Source organism: Watersipora subatra, chromosome 1, assembly GCF_963576615.1.
Source record: "Watersipora subatra chromosome 1, tzWatSuba1.1, whole genome shotgun sequence".
NCBI lineage: Eukaryota > Metazoa > Bryozoa > Gymnolaemata > Cheilostomatida > Watersiporidae > Watersipora > Watersipora subatra.
The window spans coordinates 52,329,477-52,350,739 of NC_088708.1; the positions used below are offsets into that span (position 1 = coordinate 52,329,477).

At 34.5% G+C, this 21,263-nt stretch overlaps 2 protein-coding genes across 2 annotated transcripts; one reads left to right on the forward strand and one right to left on the reverse strand.

Annotated features, from left to right (window-relative positions):
• Positions 1-229: 229 nt before the first annotated feature.
• LOC137385409 (uncharacterized) lies at positions 230-13,851 on the reverse strand. Its single transcript, XM_068071861.1, has 7 exons — positions 13,613-13,851; positions 12,013-12,206; positions 6,724-6,907; positions 5,180-5,322; positions 3,459-3,662; positions 2,278-2,398; positions 230-452 (listed from the first exon to the last, which is right to left on the reverse strand). The coding sequence occupies exons 1-7, from the start codon at positions 13,849-13,851 to the stop codon at positions 230-232; spliced, it is 1,308 nt and encodes a 435-aa protein (XP_067927962.1).
• Positions 13,852-15,827: 1,976 nt separating this feature from the next.
• On the forward strand, positions 15,828-21,003 carry LOC137408173 (uncharacterized). Its single transcript, XM_068094576.1, has 4 exons — positions 15,828-15,964; positions 18,764-19,009; positions 19,774-19,876; positions 20,619-21,003. The coding sequence occupies exons 1-4, from the start codon at positions 15,919-15,921 to the stop codon at positions 20,734-20,736; spliced, it is 513 nt and encodes a 170-aa protein (XP_067950677.1). The 5' UTR covers positions 15,828-15,918; the 3' UTR covers positions 20,737-21,003.
• Positions 21,004-21,263: the final 260 nt, after the last annotated feature.

Sequence of the window (21,263 nt, forward strand, 5' to 3'; positions counted from 1 at the left end):
TATGGCATGTTTGACACATTGATACTTGTGTGACAAGCTTAACAGGTGGACACACCGATAAACTGCATTAGGCGGGTTGTCTAAGAGCTCCTTCTTATTGCTATGTATGATTAAACTATTATTAATATGTTTTAGCTCTGATGTTATGAATCAAGAACTGATTAATTGGTTTAACAATATTATATTTTAATAAATTATATTGTATAGCAAAATCAGTAAAGCTTCAGTTTTACCAGAGTGGGTACTTGTACGCTGTAGTCATCACACGAAAGTTAGGGTTGGCATTTGGCAGCTGAAGCAAGTGCACATCTACTTCCCTGAATGACTCATTGTCAAATGTGCTCAAGTCAAAGGCAGTGAACCAGCGTTTCTTCTTAACATGGTAATATTCTACTCTCGGTACATAGAGGCGCTCATCTTCTAGTTGGTAGCCTCCAAACACATACACCCTTCTACCTGGAAGAGAGAGTGTTAATCTACATGCATCTCCTCAAATGCATTTAGTTCAGGAATTATCAACTGCTAAACTATTTTTAAGAGGACCTAAGGCTCGATCATGTTAACATTTTGAGTAAAAATTGAAGTTTAATCCGGTAAATAGATATAATATATCTATTTACCGGACTAAACCGGACTAAACTATTTACCGGACTAAACTGATCACAGCTCGTTTTTTCAATATTATTGAAAAAACAAGCTGTGATCATATGACATTTTTCAGTTAGCTTTCAATTACATGTATACACTTTCATTAGATGCGTCTATAAAGCATATTTATATCTATGTATTTGTACAAATTGCTCTACGAATATAAACTCTAACTTTTACAGAAACTTTTAAAAAGAAGAGAATTATATAGCAAAACCAAATACGGACTGAATATTATTGCAGCAAATCTTATTCTTTAGCCAAAAAAATAAATTACAGAATAATTGTTTAAAGTATGTTTAGCTCATAAAATGTGTGGATAAAAGTTTAAATAATACATGTATATTGCTACCATTTCTAATATGTATAATGGTGATGAATCTTTATACAGTTACTCGAAATATGCCCTCAAACACTTTATGGTAGGAGAATCATCTTAACTGACTTCTTGCTGTTCTGCATAAACTGGTTTGTTTAACAGACTTGCTGTGTGTATCTCATATTAGTCCTTCACTTAGTTTCAGTAAAAACTGTTCATTATGATTTTACCATTCAAAGTTTTATAAAAATTTAGTCTTTAGATTGGGTTTTTGTAACTAATAGGTAGGGCAGTCTAAAATAATCATTTTCACTTATTTTAAACAGAGAAATCTTATTGTTATCATAGTACCTCACAACTGACGTCATCAATACTAATAAGTGTGAATGCTTACAAAAATGATATTCAGTTCATAAAAACTATAATAGCATATTCAATAATTTTTAAATGTAGCAAATAAGAGAAGACAGCTACTGCGTTGAATAAAAACTTAGCTGAGGAACTTCCAATATGTATATAAGCTATAGGACCTGTTGTCTTTAGTAAAATTTAAATGCAGCAAAACTAAATTAAATTCAATTGTTTGAAGGCTCTAAAGGGAGCAGCAATATGTTAGCTGTCTAGTGCACAAAAATAGATTCAATTCTCAGGAAGGGCAGCATGTGATGACGGAAAAGATATCCAATCCTAAATTGCTCTCCCGTCTAAATCAACAAGGTAGGCTCGTCTGTACAGCCACCCAAACACAGGGTTAAAAAAGTCTATAAACTCTAATACTAAAGTAGAATGTAACAAAGAGAATAAATGTGTTGTATGAGAATTAGAGAGCTCTGCAGGAATTGATAGAGCTTCATGGCAGCATCAAAAAGTCTAAGTTCAAAAGATCAATGGCTGAAGCTTCAACTGCTTCCCTCTCCGAAAGTTCTTTTTATCAAAATCTTAAATTTTATATAACTTACAAAAATGAAGTCTAGTTTATTATTTATATTAATGAAAGCTTGGCAGAGATAAAAAAAAGTATTTTTATAAAAAATAGTACAAGTGAAAAAAGGTTAGATTTAACCTATCTTTTGCCTCAGCCTGAAGTTTGGTAAATAGAAGATACGGATGCTGATGACAAAAAATATGAATAAGAAGCTGCTTGTACTTCTTGTCATTTATAAATTTATGTTAGCATGAGAAAATAAATAGGTCATTATTGAAGCATGAACAATTTAGAGTTATCGTCTCATGAATACTTTATCCTAGCAATCTGGTAGCAGATAGTAATGCAACTGTAATACCAGTCATATTTTGCTATAATATTTGACTTACCAACATGTAGAGCCGTGGCACCTGCCCTTGCTCTCAACATTCTTTTTTCTGTAGCCATGGCCTTGTAGGGGTTTTTGTGTTTGAGGTAATTGTTGGCCACATCAATGCTGCATAGCCCTAGAGATTGTTCAGAAGAGTTGCTATAATAGTATATATCAGTAGCTAAAAAGTAACTTGACCAAGCCTGCCTATCTGTTTAGTAGTCTATAAGTATCTACTGAGTATTTACTGTATCTAATTTAGATAGAACATATGAAGCAAGTAGTAGTATGAAAATAATAATTCAATTAAATTCCTTAAATTAAATTGAATTAGATTCAATGATTCAAATCTTTTATAACAAGATTTAGCCAATGTAACAATAGACTGCAACAGACAACAATAGACCACAATAGACCACAATAGACCACAATAGACCACAATAGACCACAATAGACAACAATAGACAACAACAGACAACAATAGACAACAGTAGTCAACAATAGACCACAAATAGACCACAATAGACTTGAACTTAGTTCTTTTTACCGAAATAAAATCATTAAATAATTGTGAGTAAAAACTACATTCTTCCTGAAGTTACTTTTGGCAACCTTTCAACAGACTGACAATGTGTACAAAGAAAGAGATATACATGTTTATTTGTGTTTAAAATAGAATGCATAGTGGAAATTATAAAAACGTGTTATCAAAAACCAATCTCTGCTATCAACAGTTATTTAGTTGATATGCTAACAAACATAATTTATAGATAAATATCTTTAGCGATTCCTATTGGTAGGACATTTTATTATATATAGAGTCTAATTTTATATATAATACTATATTCTAACATATTATAGAGCTATCCTAAATTAGTTTGGAATTTTATTAGTTTTATTAGAGTTATTTTTGTTTAAAATGTAGAAAATTTTAAACAGAACTTATTCTAAATTATGATATTAACTTATTAATTATACTATATTCTAATTTTACTTTTTGATAAAAACGTTCTGTTTTTTGTTTAAAAATTGCATATTGCCACATTTTAAAACTTTATGAATGTCACAATCCTTTCTGAGTTTGTTTGTTCCTGTTATATGAGATTGTGATACAATGTCATGCGATAGTTACAGTTAATTACATAAGTTACTTTGTGATAAAATAATAAAAATGATTCAGTAATAATTTATTATACTTCTGGTAGTTCTTGTTATGTTCTTTGGTCCTTTCTTTTTGTGTTGTGAGTCTTCCGCTAACATCCTCAGATATGATGGTACAAATGGCTGCGTTTTACGTTGTTTCTTTTTCTCTTCCTCTTCTTCAACATCTGAATTGGGATCATCCAAGTCTAACTCATCAGTCAAAAGTTTTCCATCTTCAGTTGGTCCTTGCACTAAACCTGTACAGAGACTGTAGTTTATTATGTTCATACAGACATTTCTTATGTATGAGTGTAAATCTGTCTTATTTTTTTGTTCAATAATTTTGTAACTTTTTAGTTTTGATTATTATCATAAAGTATAAGCTGATAGATGAAGATACACTTGATATTGCTCTTCTACCGGTACCTTAACTAACACATGGCATAACTTTTTAACTCACAGCAAGTATCTGCAACAATTGCTATATTTCAAGGTTAACACGCTAACATTTCAAGGTTAACAAGTGGCTAATATTTCAACAAGTATAAAGAAAACCCTTACAATGAACATCAGTGATTATGACTAAGTGTTTTAACATAAGGTTTTGGCAAGCTTCGTGTTTGTATCAGTATTACTTAACATTTCCTAACGCCAGGCCTGTATTCCCTGTAGCGGCTGGGCGGCTGAGTCGCCCCATCTTTTTAGTAATTTTCGGCGGCTGAGTGTACTAAGAATCGCAGTCTAAGCTCATTCACTTGGAATTTCCAACTACTAATTATTAGCGCTAGAGCGCTAATTAGAGCGCTATTTTAGAAGGCTATTTGCGCTCTACCACAACTATGGATGCAGTGGAGAGGCTCGCTAATTAGAGCGCTATTTTAGAAGGCTATTTGCGCTCTACCACAACTATGGATGCAGTGGAGAGGCTCACTAATCTAGTAATGGTTTTGCCTGCCATTAATGCAGTGAGTGAGAGATCTTTTTCTGCATTGAAGCAAAACAAAACATTGATGAGGAGCACTATGGGGCAGGCTCGTCTAAATAATTTTCTAATACTACACATGTATAAATATGTTGACATAGATACAGAACCAGTTGTGAAAGATTTCTGCCATGGACACATTGACAGAACAAGAGCTATTGCAATAAAGAAGTAATATCTCTTGTTCTGTCAATGTCCCTAGCAGAAATCTGCAGTGTCATGAGTTTTATATCGTTCGTTGAATAAAGAAAAGGTTTTGCCAATCATGAACCATAAGCAATATATTTTTTTAGATTTTGATGCTTACAATTGATTGCATTTATGCATACTTTAAGGGTTGTTGATGCTTAAAAGATCCAGAGCTTCGAGACTGGGGGCTTACACCGCCCTCCCCCCCAACCTTCAGGTGTTCATAACTAGTCGCCTAACATTTGCGGCCCCAACTTGCAACCAGGGAATGCAGGCCTGCCTAAAGCTGCCTAATGCTACCTAACACTGCCAACACTATGTAACACTACCTAATACTTTCTAACATTGCCTAACATTACCTAACACTAACTAACACTACCTTTAAGTAGTGTTAGTTAGAACACAACCTAATACTACTCAACACTACGTAATATGGACTACCTAATACTCCTAACACCACCTGACATTACCTAACACTATCAAATATTACTTAACACTAGCTAACAACATCTAACAATACTCGATACTACCTAGAAAACTAACTTTTGTGCTTATAAGATAAGCAATTAATGTATAAGTTATGGTAGCACAAAGTAAATTTACCTCCAACAGTAAAGAGCTTTCCTTCAGCTGTAAACAAACAGGTCTGTTGAATTTTTCGGTTGAACACATGACCCCATTCATTGTACCAGTGGTGTTGAAATGTTTCCTTCTCTCCTACCATTCTGAACTCTCTTCTTAGTTCCCTAAGCATATACGTCTCTAAATGTATATTTCTCAAAGTTTGTCGTATGTAGGAATGTAGGATTGATTGTCTGGGGCTATAGATCTTCCTAAAGATCTTAAAATCTTGGAATAAATATTCCATACCAAAGAAGATTCGATTTCAGACCCTGCCGTTCACCAGTCTGACGCCTTACCCACTAGACTACAGAAATCAAATTGCTTGCTAGCCAATATAAGTCATTATATGAGAGCAAATACCTAACTGCTTTGCGCATGACACAGGTCATAGCATAGCGTCACGAGAAGCTGTTCGCTCACATTATTAAACTGGCTAATAGCGAGCAACTCTCACTACTTATCATTGTTTATAAAACAAAACACTTTTCTCATGATATGTAGTTTGAAAGTTAGAATGGCAAATGTTGTTATATGATAATTAAATGCAAATTAATTTTCTCTCTAAAGACTTTTCTATTACCGGGGCAACACCGGGTGGCACAGCTAGTCTTCTTATTAAAAGTTAAATAAATATAGTCAAAACCTGTTTAAGGTTTCAAATAAGCTACTGTAAATTGTGGTCAGTATCAAGTTCAACACAGATTGGTACAAAAGCCTTGCAGTCATATTGGCGCATTGTCTGTCACCTGAAAAGATGTATCAAATGTATTTCCTTATAGAAGTAGTTGCGGATGCATGAAAAGGCATTCCGATTCAATTACATATTATGAGCAGATAACTCTGCTTTACCTCATCTAATAAGAGTTATATGACTAGCACTACATACATCTTTGTCACTAATCATATCATCTTATGCTAGAGACATTGTTGACAAAGCCTTAATATTATAATCTAACTAATACTTTTATTTCAGTTTCATTGAGATAGATTTTTTGTTACATTGCTCTACGAAGAAAAAACATAAATATAATGATTGTAGTTTATTCACTCTTGAGTATGCAATGAACTGTTGATCTGAAAATCTTGCTTATACGGCTATTAGTTATGACCATATTTTACATAGAAACTGTACAGACTTGAACAAAGTTAGCAAAACAGAGTAATATTGTAATTGTGCAAATCTGTAATGTCTCTCTTGTAGCAATATACCAACAATATATTCTTCCAATTGTGAGTAGACATCGGTAAGGTGGAAGAACTCAAACTCTCTGCACTTTTATGATGTACTTAAACTTAATGGCTGTCCTTGACTAGGGGAGAACTGCCTTTAAAAAGGAACTAAACAATTCTGTAGCAGATGATGGATTAGGGCAAAATGGGTTCTTTAACGCCATCATTACCAGAATTTGTTTAATTAAAAGGAATTTCAATTTTATGTTTCATCTTTGCATAATAACCATCTACATGTATAATATTTGTAGGATCATCCCCGCTTTCAGTAGCTAGTAGCAACCAGTATTTACCATATGTTGTAATTATATGCAGAGTTGGGTCCATGTCCTCCACAGATGTAGAGCTTGTTGTTTAGAACTACGGAAGAGTGATGCTTGCGGGGCTCTGGTAGTCGCCCCTCAAAGGACCAAGTATCTATCAAGGGTTCATAGCTCTCTATCACATCTGTTGTTTCACCATCATTTGTTTCGCCACCTTTTAAATTATATGTCTATGTTTAATAAAGTCAATATTTTGTGTCAATTTATCAGCTCTTTGCTGCTTGTACCAGATTCATCAGTCATACAGTTATCAGTTTATACATCATTGGTCTTCGTTTATATGGCTATACTAGCGGAATACCCGATGTTGTTCGGGTATTAAAAATCTGCTTACAAAACAGTGACAGGTAATGTAGTTGTCTGCCACTTGCCATTAGCTTGGCACAATGCCAATGGATAATTTGAGTAAGCTAGTTAGTAAACTTATTAGTAAACTTACTAATAAGAGCCGTAAGAGCAAGCTTTAATGTAACATAGCGCGGTATGCCTATGTTCACCCACATAGCGACATACATTGCTTAATGTATCCATCAATCTCGCGTAGCTTAATTGGTAAGATATTTGTCAGGCGAACAAAACGTTTCGCGATGAAATCCAGCGTGAAATGGATATTTCATTCCTAAATTTTGATGGCTATAGCTGGACAAACCACAACACATACCCACAAACAGAGATTTATGTTTATAGATTCTGATAATCTCTGTATTGCAGTCTATTCTGTCTATCAATATTATTGTATACAGTGGAACCTCGGTTTTCAAATGACTTGCAGTTCGAACAAATCGGAGTCCGAACAAAAATTCAAGAAATTCTTGCTTCGCAGTTCGAACAAAAATCGGAGCTCGAATGCCGGTACGACGCATGAGTGCGTACGTGAGAGTGGGATGCTGAGCGGCGTACGGGTGTAGATCGCTCTCTCCGTGACCAACTGTTGTCGCATTGTCCGAGATTAAACAAGTGTGTAACAAATGGGCCGAGTTACAGAATTTCGTCGAACTCCATCACCCCGATAAAGCTGCAGCCACCAGAGTCATCAATGACTTTAACGACACTATCATGAACCACTTCCGAAAAGTGCTAAAAAGAAGGCAGAAGCAAGTGTCATTGGATAGATATTTTAAGAGAAAAGAACATCCTGTAGCCGAGTAAAAAATCCTATTCATAATTCTTTTCTTCATCCTTTTTTTATTTTTACATGTCCATGTTAGCGTAATATTTCGTATGGAAGATTACGACAACGCGAACGTATGATTAGCCTGGGTTACATTTATATTTATGTTATTTGTGTCTTTGCCATTTTGCTTAACATTTTCTGAGATATACATTGCTTTTTGTGTGTTGGTCAGCATTTTAATGTGCAATTTCATGCATAAAATAATGTATAAAATACTAAAAAGGTAAACATTCAGGGTGTTGGAACGGATTAAAACTTATATATATTAATTCTAATGGGAAAACCTGTTTCGGATCTCGAACAACTCGGTTTTCGACCAACCTTCTGGAACGGATTGTGTTCGAGAACCGAGGTTGCACTGTACTTGGTTATAATATCAGTTTTCTGATTCATCATTGCTAAGTACATAGTTCTAGACAGGCTGAAACAGTAGCTATCAGACAGCAAGTATAACTAACAAATGAACTTCACCGAGACTATAAGCATTCCCGTAGAATGTTGATATTAATGAGCGAAACAGAGACTCAGTGAAGATGTATGTGCAGTGCTTTAAAGTGATGAATTTTCAGGATATCATCTGAGTTGCAATGATCCCACTATCAAACACGAGCGAAGCGATTGTTTGGGAGATTTATAATAAATGCATATGCGCACAAAACTCCTGAAAAATTATCCGTCAACGGCAAATACCAAACCCTTGTACTTAAATCTAATCAACAAATTTAACCATTTTTGTGTAGAATCGTTTAAGTATAATAATGATACAAAACACATATAAACATATTTAAATATGTTACCATGTCTTTGAAAAGTTTCCGCAAAATCCTAAAACTAACTCATCTGATAGAATTATACATAAATAGACAGATTAATTTGGCCTAAAATACAATTAAAAATTTGACAAGCATTTTTTAATCAAAATTAGGACCGGCAAACGAAACGCCGATAAGGCTGTGTGACAGAGAGTAGAACTATTAAGTCGTCCGCATTTCACGAGAAAAACATGCACATTTCACCAGTCTATGACATTGTCCAATTGCTGAAGGTTTCTGTAATTAATGTAGAAGTACTGAAAAGTAATCGTTTCTTTTTTTGCCGATTCTACCGGACTCTGACATTTTGTACACTTATAATGAGTAATTTAGTATTCCAACTGATGTCCAAAGCAGTGAAAGTAAAGGAAATGACGATGATATTTTTCTAACGATTCTTATAAGATTATTACAATATTTAATTGTAAGAATCGTACACATTTCACCAATCTATGACATTGTCCAATTGACGAAGGTTTCTGTAATTAACGTAGAAGTACTGAAAAGTAATCGTTTCTTTTTTGCCGATTCTACCGGACTCTGATATTTTGGACACTTATAATGATTACTTTGGTATTCCAACTAATAACCAAAGCAGTGAAGTAAAGGAAATGACAATTATACTTTTCTAACGATTCTTATAAGATTATTGCAATATTTAATTGTAAGAATAATTATTCGATTTTATGAGATTATTATAATATTTAGTTATAAGAATAATCATTCGAATTTACAAGATCGAAGTATATAGTGACAATGCAATGTTTCTGTTATTATTTTTAGTTCTCCTACTGCACTACACTGCCATTTGACTGCTAATATTGCATTTCTCAACCGGCAGTACCCTTTCTTTTTCCATTATCACTTTGGTCGTGGGCTGTATGACAGGGGATTTTCTAGTAATATATATTTCAATGAGAGTCACGGACTCATGCCTTCATAAATAGCTGACACTCAAGAGAGCCTTTCTTCAGCTGTTACCATAATATATATATATTTATGTCTCTCACTGACAAGTATCTGAGGTTGGCAGCCTCCATCATGTGGCTGAGCAAAGGTAAGAAGAATCTAGTTTCTATCTACTAGAAGAAAGATCTATCAAACTACAGAAAAAATAATCTTAGATGCAGACTGTGTAAGGATGTACCAGATACCATCTAACACATCATCAGTGGATGCAAGCAGCTTGCCGGACATGCATACACTGAGCAGAATCACTATGTCACAGCTGCAGTGTACAGAAGTCTATGCGACGACTCTGGCCTCAATAAACCATATTTTTAGGCCATAATCATCGGCCTCTAGAGGTGGGAAGCACCAGAGAAGGTCAATGAAAATTACAGTGCTAAGCTTCTCTGGGACTTCCACAACCAGATCGACAAGCTGTCTTGGCAAACCAGCCAGATATTGTAGTGGCAGAAAAGGAGAACAAGAGAGTTACTATAATACATTTAGATATAGCAGTACCCAACGACTACAACATAGCCAGTAAAGAAATTCAAAAAGTAAAGTAATATCTCCCACTCAGAGCACGATTCTGGTAGTTGATGAACTCACAGAAAATTTTAAATGATTTTATCAGAAAGTGTCAGTAGTTTTTTATCATGTGTGGTTGTTTTTAATGTTTGAGGTGGTCTGATTGCCAAGATGTCTCAAGATTAAAATTGATCACGGTTAAAATGCTCAGACCAAACAAAAGTGCAATTATGATGTCTATAGTTGCAAGGAGGCAGACATAATAGTGATGCATATTGCAGTAACTTGCAACCGATATCAACCATTACAATGATAGACTAGTGACGTCATTTTGCTGGTATTTTTATTCTGAATACTTTAATCTCGAGCAAGTCTAGTTGATTTTAGTTTTGAAACATCTTGTCCATCAGATCACCTCAGGCGTCAAAAGCAATCTCTAATGATAGAAATATATTGATACCTTCTAATAAAAACTACAACAAACTTTGGTACGTTCATCTTTACCTGTTTAAAGTACAGTGGAACCTCAGTTCTCGAACATAATCCATTCCAGTTGTTCGAAATCCGAAACAAGTATTTCCATTAAAATTAATGTATGTAAAATTTAATCCGTTTCAAGCCAAGATAGTAACTTCGGTAAAGTATTTTTTTATCATTTTACACCATAAACTGCACTGTATATTTCATACTATAAATAAAAACGGGTAGATATAGATCGTGTTTATCTTTAATAAAAGATTTTCTATCTATGATGAAAACAGAGAGCAAAAAGTAAACATTTGGTATGTTTTGCTCTTAAAACATCGAAAACATTCTAGGTTAAGATACAATACCAAAAATTGCAGAAACTAATAATGACACAGCAAAAAATACAACAGATCAGTTACGTCAGCAATTGTGTGAAAAAGAAAATATAAACAGCAATGGCATGTTCACTTCACATCTTTGAAGGAGAATCCGCCTCCAAAACTATTTAAGGTAACTCGACTGAAAGAGTTGTCTCCTTAGCAAATCTTTTCGGTAGAGGGCCGTCGTCCCAAATGGTTCCTTCCTTTTTGTCAAGAACTTATGAAGTGTAACTTGCTTATCCCTTTGTTAACGAATAAAGAGATAAGCAAGTTCCCATGCTGTTTCCGGAGCTTTTCCAAACGTTTAATTCTAATGCGTATGCTCCGGTTTGGTCGAGAACCGAATTTATGTTCGAGATCCGAGACAAACAAATCTCAAAGTTTTTGCTCAAAAACCGAATTGGTCGAGAACCAAAGTGTTCGAGAATTGAGATTCCACTGTACTTATCATTATTTTTTTAGACGTAGTATGAGTTAAAGACAGCCCATTGTATTCTGATAGGAATGTCTGCCTCAGCATCTGACAGTTTCGATGTATGAGGTAAACATGGAAAAGTTTAGCCTCTTATGCCAGGGTTTAACTATAAAATACGTTCTCAATAAATTAATAAAATTGCTCTGCAGGTCATAAACATACAGCATGGTATTAAAAGTATTATTTTATACAGTACTATATGTATAAGAACCAAACTTCCATTCTACCTTCACCTCGTATTTTCCAATGATTTTGTGTCTCTAAAAACACCTTTACAGCTGCTTTTTTGAGCAGAAAATACCTTTAAAATAATTTTGACTGTTATTTTTAATGAAAACTTAGAATAATAGAGATTGATATCTGTTTCAAGTGTGTTGAAATCATTTGAGTTGAAGCTACTAAAATCACCCTTACAACTGATTTTGTGAGTAAAAAAGGTAATCTATAGCCTCTTCAAAGAGCTGTCCATCTCACCAGTAATTATGATGCGCCGATCCAGAATATTGATGGTAAAGAAAGCTTTTTGTCTTTTCATAAAGGAAAGATTACTCCACTTATCCTCTGTTGGATCATACTTCATCATCCTCGCTGTATACTTTCCTGTTTCCCTCTCTTTTCCACCCATTATGTACAATACATTTTTATACACGACAGCCCTGAAGTCCATCCTGAAAATACATGGTAAAACAATCAGCATGTTTAATATCTACTATCAATATCTGATAAAAAGCAGCTTGCTAATTTGATAAAAATGGTGTAGATAAGACAACTCATGGCTACTAATAAAGTTAAATGGTTATAAAACTAGAAGCTTTTTGTTACTTTTATGAGACTTCAACCTTGACCTACTGGTTGCAGACTAAAAGCTCTTACCTTGAGGCAGATTATTATAAGCTACATATTAGGATCTGCCTAAATAGCTGCATAATGTTCTCATTACATTGTAACAACTCTAGTTTCTGCTGCAGACCAGAATACTATGAAATAAATAATATTGATAGTAAAATAATTTCATTCCCAATATAAACATTCTATTAAACCTCCATTTTACAATAGGCCCTATTATACAAACCAACACCATTGTCTCAGAAGTTGTCCTCTCGCTGTATTTGCTGTTATTGTGTCATGATGCAAAATGCAAATAATTTTCAATAATTATTCCAAGGATATTAAAGCAGTAGACATGAGCTTTTGTTTGTATTTAGTCTACAACTTGATATATACTCTATTTAGTTTTATTTAATACCATCCCTTCTAGCAATGTTCCATTAATTTACATAACATCAATAATATCTGGTAAAAGATGTCTAGCAGCCATGTTAAACAGCTGTCAACTTTATTAATAAAAACGCTACAAAAAACATTATACTTAACATATCTGCCTGGTTTGTTTATCATATTTAGAGCAACTTGTATTCATTTATTAACTTGTTATGCACTGGTGGCTTGTGACCAGCCAAGATAACAGAAGGTTCCTCAGCAATTCCTTCTAGCACGCCTCCCACTAACCTGACTAAGGATGGCTGACACACTGGAACACTTGAAGATATTCGCCAGATCAAGCAGGACCCGGGGTGCTACTCTGATTGGTACACTAATATGAATATGGATTCATTTTAAAGATGGCTAGTTTTTAGTATAAGAAAAGAAAGCAGAGTAACCTGATAAAGAATACTGCTTCAACTGTTAGTTAACCTTTTGTTAACATTTAGTTAACAGTTAGTTAAGTTAGTTAATATTTAGTTAACAGTTAGTCAACAGTTAGTTTGTTTATGAATTACAAACTTTTGTATAGTTTGTTCTATAAATGCTATAATCTACTACTAGAATAGAAAACTGAAAACATTGCTGCCAGTCAATGGCTGTGTTTTAGATATTTTACAACAATGAGAGAAGCGAAAGTCTATTTTCATAAAAAGGCCTATACGGAAGTTATGTAGAGATTTTATAGCTGAAACGCTGCAGCTACTGTAACAGCTGTATATGTTGAGATTGAAAGCCTTTACTCTTTATATAATGCCAAACTAGGTCAAAGGTAGAATCACATTAGAAGTACAGCTGATAGGCAGCTTACCATCCTTTGAGTTTGGGCCACGTCACATGCTGTATGTGAGGCAGAATATACCCCTTGTACGGATGCAGAGAAAGGAAATGAGCTCGAATGCCTCCCGACTTCCTGTTTAATATAAATACATAACTTGTATCTCCTTCTTCTCCGGTCTCTTCCGGAATACGCGCAGTCTGTCGCAGCACCCGAGTACTTTCCAGCGTCTTTGCGAACATGCTCGCAAACTCTTTGTCACTGATATTCATAGCGAAGCTGTGATACGCTATACTAGACAGACACTTCAACTCACTGCACTGCTCACTTGCATCCTGTTGAGTCTCGGGTTCAAAGCCCTTCAATACTTTCAGTTCACACAGTTATTAACTCTATACTCGATATCTCTTCACGCACTCCGTGTTCAACCGATATCAAATGTTTTGTATTTTCTATTGAAGCTCTCATTTAGCTTTTTAGAAAAGGGTTTCAAATCATAGAGCATGCCAACCATTGACAGAGCTTTTGTTAAATGCATTGATTACACAGTTGAAGGAGTTTGAGATTGCGTACGATTGTGAAATGCCCTTGGAGACTGTTATGAACTGTTATGAACCGTTTGCTTTGAAGATATTAGGTCAGACAGGAGTGTAGTAAGGCATTGGCTGGCACTTCAGTTTAGTACACCAGTAGTTCTAGCAGTGTCTCAGTGAGTTGGTACTTCAGAGATTTTATATAAAGCAGTTATATACTAAACCACAAATAACTATGTCACTCAGCTCATCTTGTATCACTACTCTGATTGGTCCAGCAGGTGCCACTGTCATGCTACTCATATTGTATCACCAGGCTGATTGGTCCAGCAGGTGCCACTGTCACACTACTCATATTGTATCACCAGGCTGATTGGTCCAGCAGGTGCCACTGTCACACTACTCATATTGTATCAGTAGGCTGATTGGTACAGCAGGTGATGGGGTTGCATTCAACCAACTTTGTTTCACTAGCCTAGCTGGTTCAACAGGTGCTCATGTCAAACTGCAAATAGCAGCATTCGCTTGTCTACTAATAATTTTAAAAAGCTTTTAAACTTCTTTAATTGTTTGTTTTACAAACGTGCACATAGGTTTTTGATATTTACAGTGAAATCATAATAGCAATAATAATGACAGCTAAACTCAACTTGGAGCGTTTGTCTACCACAAAACCTTGAAGGTCTTATCTATAGCCTAGACACACACACCACAGCTATGTTAGGCATTACTATATTACACTTTTTTCCCTTCACTAGATCATTCCAATAGCTTGACTATAGTGAACCATAGATATAACAAACCATGGCTATAGCGAACCCGGGCTATAGTGGGCTATAGCTCTAGTAAACCAAAACTATGTTGAACTGATTTTAGACAATACGCTAGCATTTGATCTAGCCGAGCTCTACTGTATTCAGCCTCACAAAGCATTAAAAAATTTATTAAATCCTTTGGTCCAGCGACACAAGACGGTTGTTTACTGTTTGCGAAATAAGTTTCCCATGTCTATGCTCCTAGTAGCATATGAATGATAATTAAGCTATGATGCATAAAATTGATGTCTATGTTCCTGGCATAGCTCCTAGCTCGTCTCCACCTATCATACATAAATATCTCTATAGTTGATCCTGCTGTGTCTCAGCGTGTCATTGTCTCCACCTATCAGTCCACTGCTGATCAATATGATGTAATATCAAGACTATCAAACTGCTAGAGAGCCTTACAAATGCACTGAATCTCAGATGGTGTTAGTTGGTACTTACACTATATCAAATCAATTCATCTACTCAAAATAATACAAATAAGGTCTATGGACAGCAATTCATCTCCATTTATTCACTAGAGTTTATGTAGAGACTTACACATCATTAAAGGTTTGTATTCTTATGTGTTCAACTCTTAAATAGCCCAATAACAGTTTTTGCAGCTATAAATAAACCCTTATCTAATATCTAGTATCTTATATAATATTTGTATGATTAGGATTTAAATGAATTAAAAGCAAAATAAAATGACATGAATGATAGCTAGTAGTTTAACTAGAAGTGCTACAGACACAATTATAATGTATATGCAACAGTGATTCACCTGTTAAAATAATTGGAAACGATTCCCATTAGCATATATTTTAGCATAAGAGATTTTTCTGCAATTAATATTACTGCGTGACAACTCGAGCGAATTGATATATAATGTCATTTATGATCGTAGTGACATTTAGGAAGGATGGGCCAACATGTCAGAGTGATTGATGAAATCATTCGCATATAATAAATACTTTTACCAAAAGGAATAGATTCACTGATGAAAACCTGCAAGAAGATGGCTACAATTCTACAAGTGTATCTGGGTATGAATTTAAACTTGTTGACTTTACAGTGTTAAAATTATATTATACGGTATGTTTATTACTTTATTTATAGATGTATTATTCATTATTTATTACGTATTTAATTGACGGTAAGACAGATCAAATTTTTTCTGATATCGGCTCTGCAAAAAAGTAGTGGAATACTAGAACATACCTTTGTTCAATCAAACAACTGGAGTTATCTCCCATGTGTGTCACAACAGTCAGTTTGGTAAAAAATTTTCTGGAATTTGTTTGAAGTTAGCATTTATAAGAGAGCATTTATAAGAGAGCATGCAGTGAATTAATATTAATGGTAATTTAATAATATAATGCTATAATAACAATAATGCTATAATATTAATAGCAATATTTTTGCTGCTGTGTCTATAATCACTGACAGATAAAAGTATCCCTATTAGCTAAATATATAAAAATAATTAAATATTGTGCTGTCGTGTAACTGCCGTTAAAACCTAGCAAATTTATAGGTGAGCACTTACGATAAAAAAGTTTTTTCAAGTTAAAACCAAATTTACAGCCAAAGTCTAATATTTACAATAATATTTATTATAACAGAAATGTATTATGCTATGTGTTATAATGTTATGTGTTATGCTATGTGTTATAGTGTTATGTGTTATGCTATGCTACGTGTTATGTGTTATGCTATGCTTTAGATCTTTACTATAACACGTACGTGTTATGCTGTGTTATGTGTTATTCCGTTATGTGTTATGCTATGCTTTGTGTTATAGTAAAGACTGTAGTAATTAGTTTCACTGGAGTAATTATTTTACCCAATGTATTTTACTCAAATTCATTGATTAAAATAATTACCCAATAAATTTGAGTAACTTAAGCTAGTAAAGCTAGGAACATACATGTATTATAAAAAGAACCATGTCCTATATCTAAGGCCAGCTTGTGACATTACGTTACGCGTAATGGTCTATAACACAATCCTGAACTTACAGCGTGCTATTATTTTTGCAAACTATGCATAAGTATTTGCCCTACTATTCCATAGTATAGCAAGGAAAGAGTAGTGTTTTAGATTAGTTTGTCAAATGTACACTTAACGGTTACGAGTTTAAATGCAGTGTGAAGAGGATTTTTGCTCCTAGAACTTCATCTATAAGCTACAATTGGACAGACGAATGACAGACAGACAAACACTGAAATTTATGTACAGTCAAACATGGATAACTCGAACTTCACGGGACCGAGCAAGAGTGTTCGAATTATCAGAGCGTTCAAGTTATCAGAGCACTGTCACAAGTCCATGTATTTACTTATTTATTAGTAGATACATGTACATATACAAACTATAATATAAATCAAAAGCACAAATGGCTTGTTTCAAATTAAATGCTTCTAATGTAAAGTTTAAAACGTTTTTATCAAAAAGTATAGAGATTTTTCTATCACTTGAGATTGGTTTGTTGTTTGAGATGATGTTATTGCCAGGACGTTTTTCAGATTGACATTGGCAAAACTTGATCGTTGTTGAAATGCTCAAAAGAAAAGACATATTTTTCTTTTGAGCGTTTTACCCACGATCAATTTTGTCGATTTTTCTTGAAGTTTATGCAAAGATAACTTTACTTTACCTGGGATTCGTTAAGAGCAACACTCCGAGGCAGTTCAATTAAAAGTTTTACGAGGTTTTACGGTACATTCTATATCACTCACGCTTTTTGAATGGATACTTATTGAATGTACACACGTATTCTGTGTTTAGGTCAAATGATGAATAGTTTTTTTTAGCTAAGACAACGTATACGTTTAATTACCACAATTTTTAAGACGTTTTAAACATTCAACATTCCGACGTTGATTGAACACGGAATCAACGTCGGAAAACTATTCGTCACGGGCTAGCCGGGTCACGCACTCAAAGATTTTCGCCACGCACATACAAAACAGCATGCTGTTTTTGTTTTAAATGTGCGTGGCGAAAATCCTTGTGCGCGTGACCCGGCTAGCCCGTGCTACTCATCGTATAGCAGTATAAATCAAATTTCACCAAACCTTTAGAAAAGTCGTTGACAGAAATATTTTGCCGATGGTGGTAATAACGACGCTTATGAATTACGAAAAGATGAGGTTTACCTCTATGGCTTTGAAAAAAGTGATTTTCTAAAGCGATAACAACCGTTTCGGTATCCGTTGGGCAAAAAAACAGTTCGAATTAACAGTGTTGAGTTCGAGTTATCTATAGTAATTTATCATTACGTGGGAACGGACCAAAGAAACCGTTCGAATTAACCATGTGTTCGAGCTATCCGTGGGCGAGTTATCCATGTTTGACTGTATGTGGATAGCCGTGTCTGTCCATTTGTCTGCCTGAAGCCACAGTTGGATGTTGGCAAAAAAATATTGCTTTGCACGGGAATCGAACCTGGCCTAGCAGCCAAGCACACTATCATCTGCTCTACTGTACAGATACTTATTACACCTGCTGATCTCTCACTGCACACGGGACTTCTAGGGTACTAGTTGATATTACAGTTAGTTACCTCTAAGCATTGTATAATAATTATTTCTAATTGTAAACTCTGACAAAGAGTAAATATCAGGAGTAAATATTAATTATTAGTTGGCAAAATAATCAATTTTATCAGAATTATGGTTTTTAAAACTGGCAGCATTTATATGGCATATGCTGTCTTCTAGACAAACATTCATGAGTTGATTTCAGTTTCTTCTTAATACTATTAAACAAACAATTCAACATTTTCAGTTGTCAGAAAGTGCAAAAGTTGTTAAAATGTAATTATCGTCTTTTATTCTCAGTTATCCTATCATGTGTGGTGAGCTGCTCAGCCCAAGTAAGCAACAACGGGATGACATTCTTTGATGTGTTTCAATCATTTCTCATGTGTCCGGCTGGTTTGCCACAAGTTGCCTGCCTTGTCAACCCATGCCAAGTAGAAACCTGTGTTGACCACAAACAAGCCCGATGTAGGGATGACTCCTGCACTTCTTGTGAAAATCACTTCATTGACCCCTTTTCGAGACAAAGACTGCCGAGTTTTCAATGTGAGTAGGTCTTTATTACTTGTTTCTATGTTATCAACAACGAGTTTAATAGAAATAGTTTTAATAGAAATGTTTGTCTCAAAGAGTTTTTCTACAAGGTAAAACCTCCTAATGTTCTAGGAAGTATAGGCAAGATGTAAATTCATACCATTTTGATTGGCCAGCCTTATTTCCTTGTTATTACATTGTAAGGCATCACGATTTTTTTGGTTTACATTTTGAGCAAACCAAGTTGCTCTAAAAACATTTTTAGACTTTTTTGCTTTTTCAGTCCATCTGATAAAACAACAAAGTCTGATTTTCTTATAGTTTAAAAAATTGGATTTTCCGTCGCGTGTAGCTCAGCTAAAATGATAATTGCTACAACTGTTTGAAATTTCAGAACTTCTCATCTCATCATTTTATGCTGTAGGAATGACCATCCAAATAAATCAGAGCTAATATACAGAATTAGGCTCGAACCTTAGACTGATTTTGCCTTAATTGCCACACTTACAATGTCAGGCATCATGAAATTTATCCTTTTTACATTGCCTATATTTATATAGATAGAGTCTGACACTATGTGTACTTTTAGAGTTCCAAAAAATCTATAAAGCAATTTATAAATGGTTTATTTAATTATTTATTATAATCAGACGCAGCCAAAGCCTAATCAAGTTGCTAACGCCTAGAGGCGGACAACAACGCCTAATTTGTAAAATGTTTATACGTTGATCTGACATGTTGCTTTTTAAGGGTGACAAATTGACATCCTATTGCAGGTGATTGTCCAGTGGTGGATAGAGTACAGTGCTACATAAACCCATGCCAGAATTACCAATGCAAAAGCGGAGACCCTCTCGTTAGAGCCTTTGCTAGATGCGAGTAAGGACAACTCCTATAATTTGTAAAGAATATACCGTAAAGACTCTATTTGAATGCCACCTTTAATTGAATACCACTTCTAATAGAACACCACTATAAGAGAAAGGTGGAAAATACGGCAACAGGGCGCTCAATTAGAGGTTTTACCGTATCTACGTATTAATTAAGTTTCCTCTTTGTTTCAGCTCTGTACACAGCTATCACTGAGTTTCCATGCTTTGAATGGATTCGGAGTTTACCTCTGCCCATGAATTTAGACCTTACTTTTTTGATGATTCAGAGTTGCATTTTATCGATTTTTCTGAGACTAGTGATGAATTCCTCAAAACAGCTTTTTAAAGTAGATGCGCTTTAAGGCCATGGTCGCTTTTCAGCTCACGCTTCGAACACTTGTTGCGGTAACTCAGCCGCAATGCCTGATCAATTTTCATTTGTTCTCCTTTTTGCTGCCCTTTATATTACAGCACAGCAACAAAGTGTCAGGCAATAGCAAGTGGCAAGCAACTCTCGTAATTTCTCATTGTTTATAAGCTGATTTTTATTACCAGGGCAACGCTGGTAGCACAGCTAGTATATATATAAAGAAGATCAATAAAAATATATGTAAGGAAATTAATTGAAGGAAATAAATATAGGGAAAAAGTAAAAGAAATTAATAAAAAAGATAATAAAGCAAAGTAGTGCAACGGTAAAAACTGATAAAGTATGATACTTTATGATCTCCTATAAACAACTTTTACAGATCATATCCATGCCGTGAGTGCAACAGGAAATGGTTCATTGACAGACGACAAGGAAGTGCTGATGTCACTGTACTTTGTGAACCTGCCACATTCTCCCACATTCCCATCTTTGGTTAAACATCGAAGCTGTTGACTTGCTTACACAAATACTACAATAATTCTGTAGCAAAGATGACCTACTATACAGTAGTTATATTTCTAGCATGATTTTACTAAAGGATATCAACAGTTTGGTGCAACATTTCCTACAGAGTTGGTATACATTGCTTCATTTCACAAATATTAATTAGAGCTTAATGGTAGATCTGAACTTTTCATATTTTAAGTGTTGGTCATAAAAGTGTTTTTTAATACAGATAAGTAAATAAAAGACCATGTGACTTTATAATTCATTAGATTATAAAAGCATTTCATTACTTATCTTGCTAGTTCAATAATAATAATAGATACATGCAGATACATACAGATACATACAGCAGGTAGAAAGTACATACAACGAGTACATACAGCAGCAGGTGCATGCGCAGGTTTATTTACTTGCTGTTTGTACCTGTATATATATAGGTACAAACCTATATATACATGCATATAGGTATATATACATGCATATAGGTATATATACATGTATATACTTATATATCTAT